General features: G+C 41.4%; 1 protein-coding gene across 1 annotated transcript in view; it reads right to left on the reverse strand.

The window, feature by feature from the left end:
- The window catches only part of RP1 (RP1 axonemal microtubule associated), a 185,368-nt gene that overhangs the window by 71,356 nt on the left and 98,457 nt on the right, over positions 1-15,555 (reverse strand). The window contains exons 23-25 of the mRNA XM_075125222.1: positions 9,707-9,765; positions 9,353-9,397; positions 5,426-5,589 (exon numbers count right to left, since the gene is read on the reverse strand). Coding sequence (XP_074981323.1) covers positions 5,426-5,589; positions 9,353-9,397; positions 9,707-9,765 — 268 coding nt within the window. The remainder of the gene's footprint in view (positions 1-5,425; positions 5,590-9,352; positions 9,398-9,706; positions 9,766-15,555) is intronic.

Raw genomic sequence — 15,555 nt, forward strand, 5'->3', positions numbered from 1 at the left:
GAGCAGAACCAGAAGGATGATTAGAGGATTAGAAACCATGCATAATAGTGAGAGACTCAAGAAGCTCAATCTATTTAGTTTAACAAAGAGAAAGTTAGGGAGTGACTTGATTACAGTCAATAAGAATCTACTTGGGGAACAAATATTTGAAAATGGGCTCTTCAGTCCAGAGAACAGTATAACACGATCCAATGGCTGGAAATTGAGGCTAGACACAGTTAGGTAAATAAGGCATAATTTTTAACAGAGTGGGCAATTAACCATCAGAACAATTTACCAAGGGTTGTGGTGGATTCTCCATCACTGGCCATTTTGAAATCAAGACTGGATGTTTTTCTAAAAGATCTGCTTTAGGCATTTTTTCAGGGAAGTTCTATGGCCTGTGTTATACAGGTGGTCAGACTAGATGATCACAATCACCCCTTCCAGCCTTGGAATTTATGAAGCCATGAACTAGAGGAGATAGCTTTATGCCACCTTTACATCCCCTGATCTTGGCTGGGGACATAGTTCAGCTGGCTATACTTGTTAGAGCCTCAGGGATGCCCTAAGTTGTATCCAACTGTCCTGGGACCTAAAATGTCATTTTGGCAACCAGGGAAAGCCGGAGCACAGAACTGCTCAAGTCATGTCCTATCTGCTGTCCCTGAGTGCTTGGAAGTATGTGGCATAGAGCTGGTATATTGGATTGATATCGTTTTGGGGGTTGCCCCATTCTGGAGGAATACTCAGCTAGCTGGTTAGAGAACCAGAGGGTTAACTCAAGCTGCTAACCTTAGTTAAAAGCCAGCGTGCCATGTTTTCACTGCTATTTCTAATCCTTTTTCCCAATGCAGACATATCCTTAGATCTGATCTACTAATAGCTGATTGAGTCTTTTCTCTTTTGAATCATCCCCATAGGAATATACAGTTACTTAAACAGAATGCAACCAAAATGAAAAATTAACAAATAAACAGAGCACTATAAATTCAGTGTGCAGTGCAATAAAATATAATGTGCACTTTATGGAAAGAATAATATCATTTACCAATAAATCACTAATAATTGAAAGGGAACAGACAAATTTTAATACTTTGCTACAATACCGTCATACTAACAATATATTCATTAAGTTTTATGATCAAGAGTCTTTGCAAGTATTGGGAAAAGCCCCACAACAGATTTGTGCTTATTTCTAAAATCAGGCACTTTGCCACAATAGACTGTGACAGTGTTTCAAACAGGCTCTTCAGAGAAAATCAAAGGACTCTAACTACTGAAAATGGAGAGAGATGCAGTGCTGTCAGTTAGAGAGGGGGCCCATGCCACAAAATTCAGATCAGGATTTGATCCAGATTTCTCAGTTCTCCCCCCAAATTTTGAGGTTTTGTGATATGGGGATTCAGGTGGGCTTGTTATAAACAGAGTCCCTAACTGTGAAATACAAAGCCACAGATTTTAAGTCACCAAAGTTCATGCGTTCTTATTCATATTAATCTTTTTCTTAATTATTATTTTAATGATGTGCCCAGCACCATAAAGGCTAATGCTGCCCCAAAGAGCTTGCCATCTAATATTCTGACAGAAGAGGCCTGGGGAAACCCTTAGTAAGCAACAGCCAGATTCTGCCACGGTTAGTAACATTTAGGGGTGCCTAACTCTGCGAGCAGACCTTTTGGACTAGAATCTCAGCTGGTGTAAAACAGTGCTGCCCCACTGAAGTCAACGTTGCTAAGGGTGGAAGAATCTGTCTCTAAGTCTGTGTGCTCATTCCACAGTGAACTAATGAAGCCTGGGAGATTATAGCTAACTTGTAACAAAGGTAATAGCTAACGTTCCTCTGGCCATTTCTCTTTGGAAGGGGGAAGGAGATAGAGTGCCATAACCAAACAGTAAAAGAAATCACACAGAGGATTTTTTCAAGCAGAATATGAGGAAGCATCATCATGTATCATAAGGTAGCTCTTAAATATAATTTACAATACAATAAAAGTTTAGTTGCTCAAGACATTGCCAGGATCAGTATTTTGGAAAACAGTTTGGATACTGTGGAGGCAGCAGAAGTGAACAGGGGAAACCAGATTAAAATTTTGAAACAAGCTGTAAGCCCTTGGCAAAGCAACATTCTTTATTAGAGAAAAATGTGATTCTCCACAGCATAATCATTCACTGAAAATCATGCATGAATAATGCGAACGGCAGAAAACCATCCCCAAGAAGTAGTATAGCCTCTTTCAGCCCATGGGGAAATTATCAGAACCACTCAGGGAAAACCTATTCTTGTAGAATAAAGCATACCAGGTAGGGCAGATATTGCAACAGTAAATCTTCCCATCGGCCTATACTTGGAAAGAAAAGCACTAGACAGCTATTTCCAATGTGGTGCAGCCTGTAAACAGCTACTTTGTGAGCCCAGAACCTTAGACTCCAGCCAGAAACAAGGATGTTCCCCATCACAAGACAATAAACTATCTCCATCAAATTTCTTCTGCTGCAATTACATTTTTAATATGTTAGGGAAAGATCCTTGCCATACTTTACACCTGTAAAGTGAAATACACACCCACAACCTGATTTTGATCTCTCATATAGAGCTGGGCAGGAAATATTTTCCCCATCTCGTGAATATTTTCGAGAGTTCAAAATTTCCTCCCATCTTGAATCAGGACAAAAACTCAAAATCTCAAAAATATTCATGAACTGCTCTACTCACTTACACCAGTGTAAATCAGAAATAAGTGGAGCTGGCCCACTGTGTAAAGCCCATGTAATTAGGCCTCATATAAATCAATAAAGTCTTGGTTACAGATTTCTCAGAAAAGATTTTGATTTTAGTTACCTTTGGACTTCACTCCCCTTTTCCCCCCCATGTTTGCTTTCTTTGATGTTCTTGAATACTTGCTGTGTTGGCTTTAGAGAGAATGTTCAGATACTCCACAAACTGCACTAGTGTATATGAAGTTAACGTTACTATCTGTGAGCTTATAATTATAATCTTGATTATTGTGAGGCTTGTTCTTTTCTATTTCATAGTCTGGCTTAGCTTTTTTATTTTATCTCATTCTCTTTTTGTGGGACTTATGGCCAATTTCCCTGCCACACCTTGTTGCAGCAACTGTGACTAAGGTACATTAGAAAACAGATGATATTTTATTGTCCTTCTGCAGGACATGTGTGTATTGTGTTTTTTCTATTAAGTTTAATGATACATTCTTATGGTTTTCTGTAAAAATCAGTAACATGGTTTATAAAAACAAAAAACAAAAACAAAAGCCCCACTACAACCCCAAAACAGATATTAATGCTATATAAGTTCAGATGCAAGTTAAATGGCCTTCAGAGACCACATATAGTAGATTCTAAATGAGGGATGAAATCCTGGCCCCACAGAAATCAACAGGAGTTTTGTCACTTACTATAGTGGGGTCAGGATTCCCTTAAAGATATTTAATGGATGAAACAACCTATGTGTAAAAAATAGCAGTAGGTAACATCCTACTTTCCAACAACTCCACAGCTTTTTGTGCTATTAACAACTGACACTAAACTATTATAGAATGTTCTTAGAATAGAGCACGATAGGTGGATGCCTTGCAATACTGAAAAATACGAATACATTTTTGGAGAGAATGGTTTTCTGTCTTGTAGATTATTAAAAATAAATCAATGAGTTTATTAAATCCATCGTTTAAAATTACAAAAGAAATCAGTTTAGGGAAAGGGATGCTGCTTACATTTATCTGCTCTCTGATTATCATCACCATTTTTTGTCAGTAGCAGCTGAACTTGAGAAGAGCGGTTCTCATGAGAAGGTGGGATGGATCTGGCCAGCCTGCAGGTTTTGCTGTTTTTTGTGAATTCTGGGTTGTACATCAGGCAGAAGCTTCCCCAAGGGTCACTAAAGTTTAAAAGGCCTGATTTCTCACTTACACAAACCTCCCTGTACACCACTTGGATCCTAAAATGGGCGTAATTTTTATACCCTTTGTTTAACTGGGAATCTGGTCCTGCTGAGAACAGACCAGCAGGTCTCATGGTCCAGGTACCAGGTCTTGCTGCACTGCATGGAGGAACAGGATGAGCCCTGAACAGGAGATCCACCTAGCGGGAGCAGCACTGCATTCCTTACTAGGAGGAGGAAAATAGGTTAATGAGCTGGTCACTACCCTCCAACAGACTGAGTAGGCAGGTAACAAGCGGTTAGCAAATGGCATTAACCAAACTTACAAAACTCCAGAAAGGTTTAATTTAAAGGATGGGTAAATATTCAAGATGATATTTTAATTTAACTGAACCTGTTCACTTGTCCTGAGTGACAGGTACATGAAGGGTTAAATTTTGCCTTCAGACAGACATGAATATCATCCATAATGTTCACTCAAGGCCTGATTCTGACCTCACTGACACCAGTTTTACATCACTGTAACTGCACTGACTTCAGTGGTGTTATTACTGATTTACATCAGTGTAAGTGAGAGGAGGATCAGGCCCTGTGTGCAACCCTCCACTGGGAGAATCTGCATTAGTTAATTTTGCACTTCAGACTGGAAAGCACAAGATATAATTCACAAAGAAACCACCTCCTTTTGCCATGTGACTGGTAGTGATTCTCCATCACCTGCTTCCTGTGCTTTATCCTACGTTGACCTAAGTAACATACTGTGGACTAGGTGATGTTAGGCACAACCCTGATATGGGCTCCTGTGTAACTGCACCACCCCAAAGAGAGGCCCTGTGGAAGCACTGTGTCCCTGAGACACCCTCAGAGTCCCAATTCCTTCCCTTCCTTCCTCATTGCTCCTGGGGTGTAGTCAATGCCTGCTGGCTTTTACCAGCAGCAAATTAGCACACACACCACTCTGGCTCACCTGGGGGCTTGGCACTAAGCTCTGCCCATTCCCCACTCCTCCCTGACCGCCAACTCCAAGGAGAGACTAGGAAGGCATACAGGTGCTTACTTCTGTGACCCAAGGTCCGGGTAGCTCATGTAGGAGTACTGGGTATAAGGTGGGGAGAGCAACTCTTACTCCCCTTAAAGCCTGTACAGCACAAGCCATAATCTAGCCCTACCTTACTAATATGACATCCAAGGAAAGGAAATGATTTTCTGCCTTGCACATGAACGCTGCCAATTTAAAATTAGAATTTTAGCCCCAGGAAGCTAGATTCTAGAGCTACAGGAAGCAAGTTCCAAGAATCTTCTGCTTGATGTGCTTTTCCCTGCATATGCTGACTTGACTATCCCCATAAATATACGATGCCACCATTCTGCCAGGGAATTTTCAGGCAGCATCCATGAACAATTCAGCAAAACAAAAACAAAACCAGTTTATGTACATGTTGCTTGAGTCCTCTTTATTAATATTATCCGCTGTTGAGTAAACCCATTTTAAATATGTCTTGTAAGTAAATTCTCCAATGTTTATATAAAACAGTACTGTACCTTGAATGTATCTGCGCTGTTGGGATTAAACAGCTGGTCCTTCCCAGATCCCAGAATAATAGGACCAGACGACTTGTTTTCTCCATAAGCGTAAAAGGACACTGTTGCTGTCGTGCCAGCTGTTTGGAAGCCCCCAGTGACTACAGTAATCTCCCAATCTTCTTCTGCAGAGTAAAAATAAAATGGAAACACTTTTATCAGAGTAACTGCTATGTGGCCGGGAAGCTGCCTACTGCAAATCATGCATGACCAAGTCCAGGGGACTGTAACTATTGTGCACCTGAGAAGCAATGGTATTCAGAGACATGCTGGCTGAATTGCAAAATAATGTTGGAAATTCAGGTTCAGCTTGGATAAGGATCCAACAGCTCAGATGCTTATCTTGGCCGCTCCTCAAGTCTGAAAAGTTAGGCTGGAAATCTCATGAGAACTGGCTGCTCTCTTGAGATTTCTGGCAATTTCCCACCTGAAGCATCTGTGATGGATGCGGGGGGATCCTTTCCTGCAGGATTTGGGTCACAATCCTCCTGGCTGCTGCCCATAAATTCCATAGGAACAAAAAGTATCACAACATTTCAAAACCTTTACAAATATTTGAATTAAGTCAACATTATCCTCATCTTGTCTCCTTATCCCTGCCCAAATATTAGTGCATCATGTAACCAAGCACGCTAGTTGCCAGAGGAAAAGTGTGGGATTGAGATCATTTGTGAGTCGATCTCTGTGTCAAAGGAAAGGTCCAACAAAAGTTTGTGAACCACTGATATAAGGCATCCCTGATCTCTGTATACTTTAATGCCATTTCTTCTGCAATACACTGCATACATGTTACATAAATATCTGCAATCGGCTTAATACAAATCTCATTAAGAAGATCAGTTCACAAAAAGAAATTGTGCTTCTACATCTGAGAAGCAGGAACCATGAGCTCTCAGCCATTACTTTTATTGTGGTTTTTTTCCCTGTGTGTGCAACAGGTTCCACCTAGTGACTTTAATTCATTTTGGAGAAAGCAAAACAGTTTGGAGAAAAAAAAATAAAATCCTAGCCCACAGACTTGTTGTAGATAAATGCCACAGTATATACTGCAGTTTTATTAATAAAAAGCCTTGGGTTTGTTAATTCCCACATGAGTCAAGACTCAGGAATCAGACAGAAATGCTTTTTCTTGGGCCATGGTTCTACTGCTTCCTCGGGGAGGAGTTGGGATAGGCAGTGTGATCTCCTGTTTTCCGTGCCAGTAAGGGCTGGGTTCCCACTGAAAATGATATAACAAGTTTCTGTGGGGAATAAGGACCTCATGGGAGATTTTCAAACACACGGGGGAAGCTAAAGACCCATTTCCCATTGAAAGGCAATGGGAGTTGGGCAGCTAACTAACTCCCCTTCGTGACTTTGAAAATTTCCCCCCTCATGTCAATTTCTAGAGACCCACTTTCCTAGAAAAGGAACCACATTTACAGGCGGCAGGAGATACATTCACCTGCATTGGAGGAAGGATTACCCCAAAAATACTGAAGGTAGAAGCATTAAAGAGGTGAAAAGGGGGTTTCTGAAGGACTACAAACTCCAACACTGGAGTCTCATCACTGAACAGATAACATAACAAATAAAGAACATTATTGACAAGATATAAAATGCAGCATGTTGTACCTCAGTTCAAATTCTGAGTTCCAAAATTCTGTGGAAAGACACTGCAGTGCTAAATTTTAAATGTGCTAAAAAAATATTTTTTTGCCTAGATTTCTATGTTGCCTCAATTATAGTGTCCCAAAAGTCTTTCCTCCTACATTCTAAAGACTGTTCATCATGTTAGTATGATGTTAGTAAGAACTTTCTCCTAAAATCTACTTAAGTGATGTGGGAGTGTTGTGCTTGGGTTTGGGAGTTTGGGGGGCAGGAGGGGATGAGGGGCAGTTATGATCCTCAATTTGTGTCCTTAAGGCAGACAGTGCAGTCCCGGAGTATCATTATAAGTGCTCTCAAGTCTGGACATTCTGCCTAGCTTTGGGAAACGCAGGGGAGACATCCCTAAAGGAACCCTTTACAAGTAGAAATGGGCCCAAGCAGTGAAGTTCAGCTATGCCTCCTGAGTTGAAACTCTTGAAAGATAGGGATATTTGGATTCAGGTTTAAATTTGGACTGTTATGCAGTATGGGGCCATCACTGAAGTCCAAATGCTAATCTCAACCAGGTGTGAATTTTCCCGGAGGCATGCTGGGGGTCTTGGTTTGCACCCATCTTGCTTGCACTGAACTCCTAAAAGTTTTGAAATGTGATTTGTTGTTTGGTATAAGAAGAGATGCAGAAGTAAAAGGAGTGTGTGGCAGTGGAGAAGACAGTAATAAAGACAGACAAGGAGAATGATACAGTGACGTGTATGTATGGGATAAGGATCTCAAGAATTTCTAATCCCCACCTGGAACCAAGTGCCCTAACCACTGGGATGGGCTATAAAATCAGTCAGTTTCTCTCTCAATATTTCCTGTTGGAGCTGTTCCATTGTGTATAAATAATTGAGCATCCAATAGAACAGAGAGAGACTGACTCTATAGCCCAGTCTAACTTGGGATGTTGGAGTCCAGGTTCAAGTCCCTGCTCTGAATCAGGAACTTAAACCTGGGCCTTCCAAGCCACAGGTAAGTACTCTAACCACTGGACTAGTGGCATTCTAGGATTGGCTCATTTCTCATATAGCCTAGAACTGAGGATATTTGCATCAAAGCCGATAGGTATCCAGAAAACATTTCCGTTTCAACAGAAAAAAAAAAGGTACTTAGATTTTTATCAACCAGCTCTACCAGTCAGCAAGATGGTGCTTCATTCTGGTTCTGGATCAGGGTCAAAATGCTAAACTCAGAGTGCTCTTTGCAGACCCAAGCCTGTGATGTCCACTGAAAATAAGTGAACTGAATGCATCATGAGCTTAGAGCCCCACTCCCCATCATTCTTCTAGATGTAAGTGGCCATTGCTATATGCAGTGATTTTACTGCACAGTCAGACACACTTGGCTGAATTGATACAATGTAGTGTCCAGTTCTGTGGACGCAGGAAGGACTAGACAGAGTTCCTTCTAAAATTGACTAAAACCTAGGAACTGGTTTGGTGGAACTATGGCAGTATTAACGAGGAAACCCCAGTACAGAGCCTGGTAACTGCATAGAAAATATTATTTCTGAGAAAGGCAAAAAAAGGATTAAGGCAAAAGTAGTTGTTATTCAAAATAAAATTTATACAAGTAAAATGTGGATTTGAATATAATTTGTATAATAGATACAAATTTTATAATTAACGATTTGCCTTAGGGACACCACTTGAAAAGAGGTAGTTGAGTCTCAGTGGATATCTTGATTGCTACCATGAATTATGAACACATTTTAAAACTTTCTCCTGACATCTTCTAAATTGTTTCTCAAGCTGCAGCATAAAGTATTCCTTACAGCCGGGGGGGAAAGTTGTGTTTTATTCAGATATATGTAACGTAATTGTATCAGGACAGAAAAGTCAATCTGGACAAACAAGAAATTGCAGGTAGAATTGGAAAATGGAGAACTAATAGAAAGAGCTAATTATACATGGCCTTGGGTGACAAAAGCCACAGAGCCATGATGGAAAGATTAACTAAAGAAAGTAAAATTAAGAAGGATCATCATTAATTACCAGGAAAATTATAAATGCCCAGATAACCAGTGAAAGACCTCAAAATTATTGGCATGAAAAATGATAAAATAAGGAAAAGAATTTGCAAATAGCACCGTTCAAGTGATTTATCATTTAAATCAAAATGAAGAGTTCATGGCTTAGTCAAATTGTGTATTGTAATTAAAATTTTAAAAGCAAATAAATAGGCAAAAAATGTGCAAGGCAGGTAGTTCTGAAACAGAGACACTCTTGATTAGAATACAGAAAGCAGCTCAGGATTTACCATTTGCTTCATCTTGCATTTTCAGCTGACGATTTATTTGCAGTTCTGCCAAAAATAAAATATGAAGTGCAGTTAATAATAGACCTGGCTGGTTACATTAAGAAAAGGTGGAGGGAAAGATAGCATGATATTAACCCTTGGGCTCCTGCATAAGCAAATCGTCCCTCTCTCACCTCCTAATAAATATAATATAATATATAAACACACACATATATAAAAACTTGCCTGGGAAATGGAACTGGGGAAGCTGCAAAAGGGTTAAGGTTAAATTTTAAGTATAAATTCAGCACAAAGATTCTAAGCAAACCATACAAATTATTTATTTCATCTCCATAGTGTAACAATAACCCTTACCTTCAGGGTAGAGCTCAATTTCTGAGTGAATTATTCCCTGGGACATAAATGGAAGCCACCTGAGCATAAGCAAGCAAATAAGAAAGAAGATTGGAATCAATTTGTTCTTCATTGCATGTAACTAAATGATCGGAGGATTATTTTGAATGTTGAACATGAGTAGTAGCAGGGGCATTGTCTCTTGAGCAGGTGCCTCATAGTTTGATACATAGTACAAATTCAGGCCTCGATCCTACAAAGGGACTGTGCAGGTTTAAGAGCCCTTGCTGACATTAACTGCACCTTTGCAGGATTGGGGCCTAAAGACAACATTCAAGATAGCAGAGAACTGGTGTGGAAAAAATAAGAGCCAGCTTCACCCACAACCGCTGAATCAAAATCAAAGGCATCTTATTTTAAAGAGTTGGGATAAGGACTGCCTACCCCATAACTCTAGCCTTGTTACCCCTCAAAGAGATAGTTATTTTTACTTAAAGGTAAACTCTCAGTCCCTGGACCAGAAGTGCATACAGTATTTGTTCCGTTTGAAGAAGAAGCCAACCTATGGAAAGCCCCATGACATGACGCCCCAGTATGGGAGTATCCACAGAGATAGTTGGTGCATATTAGAAGTTAGAGAAAACGAGCTGGAATTAGCTCAGTTTACTTATCCCTAATCAGGGGATGACAGAGGGCCATTAGTCTACTTTCATTTACCACCATTTTACCCTGGTGCACAGCATTGGGTCTGTTTCTCATGTGCATTTATGGCTGTAACTATCAGGGTCCAGACAGCCCAACGGGAGAACCGAAGGTTTAAACCCCCCAAATGAGCAGCTGAACCAACTGATTGCAGACTGTATTATTGTACTATAAGCATACTGAGTAAGGCCTTTCATGCAAGCCTGGAATGTTCTGAACTTGATCGTCATTCTGAGATATGTGTACATACTGTGGTTACAAATCTATGTATTTATGCATATAGAAAACTGTGCTCATAACCACACCTACAATTTCAACTACACATCGCAGCCCAGAGGGAACCTTCCAAGACAGGGATTTATATGACACCGGCTCCAAGCAACAACCCACTGTCTAGCCAGGAAAAGACAATGGAGTTAATGGAAAGTTGTCGAGACATCCTGGCTCTCAGGTAAGGGGGGGATTTCTTCACTCTGAATAAACATGAGTCATCATGGACTGAGAGAAAAAAAAGTAGACACAAGCCTGCTTGTAAAAGGCTTTTTCCAAGGTTTTCTGACAGTCACTTGGCAAGTGCTGTCCATGAAACACTGGATTCTATTACAGCTAGGGGTAGGCTGGGAAACTGTTCAAAGGCAATAGATAACTTGTATTAGAAAAGGGTTGCATCTTTATGTTTCTTTTCTGTGTCACCTGTATATGTTTGTTCTCCCTTACTACTTCATCTTTGAATCTATGGCTTTTCTATTAATTAAGCCTTTTTTTATCTTTACCGCGAACAGGTCTCTCATGTGCAAACTGTGTGGAGTGTGTGCCCCAAAGTAAACTGGTGCCCGGGGGGGGGGGGGGGGGGCTGCGTTCATGCCTTGAGGGGGTGATGAACCAGAGGGAATTTGTCCAAGTGTCTGGGAATTAATAACTTGGGAAGGATGGATTTGGAAAGGCCTAGGACTGAAAGTGTGTTGGTGTCACCCTGCAAGGAGTAACTTGGCTGGTGAGAGCCAGGGTGAGATCTTGGGTAAGCGGAACAGCACCAAGGTATCTAAGTACAGGGCAGGCAGTGACAGCGGCCCTTACTGCTCAGGTGGTCCCCAAAATGTCACAATGTCCCTTTAAACTTCTCTGAGTACATGAGAATCAGGCACTAAGATTTCCATGAAACTACTCTTGATTTGCATGGGTGTGACAGAGAAGAACCAGGCCCAAAGCATTGTTCAATACTTTGGGGAGGAATGCTATGAAAAGTTAGGGAAATCGTGCAATAGATGAATAAGAAGTCCAAAGCTGAGCTTTAAAGATGAAGACAGAGGGCCAGATTCTACCTTTTTTACTCCTGCAATCCCAGTGGAGTGCACTGGGTTGCACAGATGTAATTGAAGGCAGAATTTGGCCCAATCTTTTCAATAGGAAAAGACTGAACCAAGAGCGCTTTTGACACCCTAAACTTTGGGACCCACTTTGCCAACTTTTGTTTACTTCCTGCTCAGCAAAAATGAATATTTGTTTCTATGTAGATCCACTGTACAGCAGGCTTCTGGTTTGTTTACATAGTTTCAGTTTAGTGAACTCAATTAACCTCTAATGTGACCCTAACTTCCATGGAATTACACTGGGGATGAATTTAGCTGAATGGGGTCAAATCTGGATGCCTGTGCCAAACCCAATTAATCTGGGATTGTGCAGGGTGGTTCCAGAGAGGTCAAGTGGGGTGGAATCTTCCTCCACTCGCCTGTGTTCCTCCACTGTTCCAGCCTCACAGCTGCAGTCACCACTGCCACTGTGTAACCCATGCCTGCTTGGTGTGGCACTCTGTCTCCCTCTAGAGGCAGCCAGACCAGCTAGAGCAGAGGTGGCCAACCTGAGCCTGAGAAGGAGCCAGAATTTACCAATGTACATTGACAAAGAGCCACAGTAATACATCAACAGCCCCCTCTGAGCTCCCCCCAGCTCCCAGCGCCTCCCCCCACCAACAACCCTGCTGATCAGCGCCTCCCCATCCCGCCCCGATCAGCTGTTTCATGGCATACAGGAGGCTCTGGGGGGAAGAGGGGAGGAGTGAGGGCACTGCAGGCTCAGGGGAGGGGACGGTATGGGTGGAGTGGGGGCAGGGCCTGTGGCAGAGCCAGGGGTTCAGCAGTGAGCACCCCCCCAGCACACTGGAAAGTTGGCACCTGTAGCTCCAGCCCTGGAGTCGGTGCCAATACAAGGAACTGCATATTAACTTCTGAAGAGCCACAGGTTAGCCACCCCTGAGCTAGAGACTGATTAACCTGCTAGAGTTTTGGCTAAGAGACTGGTGTCTTCTAGCTCATGCACTGATTCCCAGAGATCCCAGGTTTGATCCCGGCTACTGAAAGGTTGTCGGTGTTACAACTGTACACTCAAACGGTGGGAGGTGAGATTTAGTAGTGATATCCACAAAGTTGCAGGTGCATACCTCTCCCAACTCATGTCAAATCTCTCTTATGTGTCAGGGTAGAGGAAGCCCCTCTGATGCTCAGCTGTGAGGTATACAGGATGTCTGCACTCCCTGCAGGGGTTCCCCTCCTCCCACATTCTGACAGCAGATCTGTCATAGTTCTGCTACCAATCAGGTGGTATACGCATGCTTGGTGTGTGCAAAACATTCTTTGCCTCATAGAAAACAAAAATGATTCAGCTGAAGGCACAAGAGAAAATGTTCAATTTCTCAAATCTTTTCTACCTGCCAGAAAATCAGAGCTGCATCTGGGTGTCTCATTCTATCTGTTTCCAAGCGCCACATGTCAGTTTCACACCAAAGAATAGCATGAAACTGACAAAGAAAAGGAGCAAGGTCTGCAACAACAGGAATAGATGCTGAGATAACCAGAAATGATTAACAGTGGCACCTGAGGAAAAAGGTCAATTAACCCCCTGATAAATATCCAGCTCCTTATTTTCAGAAAACAGGAGCTTTGATTTAAAAGGGGAGAATATAACCATTTTCTAAGATGTGTTTTATGCCTTGCTGACTAAAAACAGAGAGCGTTAAACACTGATCCATTTATACATTGCTTTTCACATTCTTATTTCCTCTCTCTTTTCTGGATTATCCTTAGAGGAACTTTTTCCTTCCACATAGTAAGGCTATTGCAATCTCAACATGAGAGCCTCTTCATTAATCAGTAGTTATGGACTGCTGTAGTGAGGCTGCTGGGGCTTGATCCTATATGGTTCTGAGCTTCCTAGCCCAGATCAGCAAAGCACTTAGCATGTGCTTAACATCAAGCACACATATAGTTCCAAGAATCAGGGCCAGAGGGCAGGTACCTTGGTACCTTCCCACCAGCTCACTAACAGGCTAAATCCCAGGAGGTGCCAAGCACGTTCAATTAACCTTGAAAGAAGCACTTAGCATTTCAGAGCACCAGATCCTAAGAACCTTAATACATTAACTAACTGATCTTCTAGTTTTCAGTGCTACAGCACACACTGGGCTGTTGGCCTATTTATGCTGCTCTCCTGTTAAAAGCAGGTTATACAGATATATTGTGTAATCCTAAATGCTGAAAACATGTTGATGTATAATTTTAAAACCCCAAGACAGAAATAACATTTTAATTGAAATCCATGAGAATGGCTGGATTTTGCCTGTGCAAAATCAAAAGTCAGGATTCTATTAAATCAGAAAAAATGTCGACATTTCCCAGATTAACTGAGAGAATTATGGAATTTGGTATCTTATATGACAAACCAGAAAAAAAAAATCAAGTCTTCTAGTATAAAATGAAAATAAAGCCATGAGGCTGTGAAGATAAAGCATATCAGAAGCATGTCTGGGGAACAAAGCATTTTCCTTCCTTGAGAAGAGCATTGTGTTGCAGCTTCTTTGGCCAATAAAGAAGCCATCCCTTGGTGGTCCTGCTGCCCTATTTTAAACTCTTGTCAGTAGCAATGTTCTTTTTATAGCAGTCGCAAAAGGCAGGAATGATATAACTTCTCTTTCCTTTTCACCTTTAGAGCCTCTGCTGCTGAATATTTTCTGCTGACCAGCCTCCTAGGTGCTAATTATCACAGAATGAATACGCCGAAGTGCCCTGTCATGCATGATGTCTGAGCCATGTGACTGAAGGATGGATATGATACTGAGTTGATCTTTCTTGCTTGAGGTAGGCAGCTGGCCTCATTTCTCTATAGAGCCTTCTGTCTGATTAATGTCAGAGAGCTGTTTGTATCTTTTCACAAACAGATATAAGATATTGATGAAACACCAACTAATATGTGACCAAACCTGCAACCCTTATTCACATGAGAAATCCCTATTCTCATCAGTATTAATAAAAGTAATTATAATAATTCATAGGGTTGCCTTAATCTCAAATCATTTTACAAAGGCAAGTGAACATTTTTATTCCTATTTTAAAGACAGTGAACCTGAGGCACAGAGAGTTTCAGCAAGTTGCCCAAGTTTACACCAAATCAACAACAGATCTGGAAATACAAACTAGGTCTCAAAAAGAAAAGGAGTACTAGTGGCACCTTAGAGACTAACCAATTTATCTGAGCATAAGCTTTCGTGAGCTACAGCTCACTTCATCGGATGCATTCAGTGGAAAATACAGTGAGGAGATTTATATACACACAGAACATGAAAAAATGGGTGTTATCGTACACACCGTAAGGAGAGTGATCACTTAAGATGAGCTATTACCAGCAGGAGAGCGGGGGGGAGAAAACCTTTTGTAGTGATAATCGATCACTATCATCAATCATCATCGATCAATCAATCATCAGATGCATCCGATGAAGTGAGCTGTAACTCACGAAAGCTTATGCTCAAATAAATGTGTTAGTCTCTAAGGTGCCACTAGTACTCCTTTTCTTTTTGCGAATACAGACTAACACGGCTGCTACTCTGAAGCTAGGTCTCCTGACGCCAAATCCAGAGACCTGTCCACTGGGGCACATTGCCTCCTATCAATCCACTAATTTCAATGGGTCTACTCACATTAAGTTATTCACATGTATGAGAGTTTGCAGTGCAAGAACTATCGTATGTGCTTGAGCAGGTTTTTGGTTTCCACAGCTCTTCTTTTTGTTAAATGTAAAAAGGCTGGATGATGCGGTATTTCTCAAGTGACTTTAGCTATGCTGGTGTAACCCCTGCTTGCTGAGGGAGGGTAGGGGGTTACACTGATTTAATAGCT

This window comes from Caretta caretta, chromosome 2, assembly GCF_965140235.1.
Source record: "Caretta caretta isolate rCarCar2 chromosome 2, rCarCar1.hap1, whole genome shotgun sequence".
In the NCBI taxonomy this organism is placed as follows: Eukaryota; Metazoa; Chordata; order Testudines; family Cheloniidae; genus Caretta; species Caretta caretta.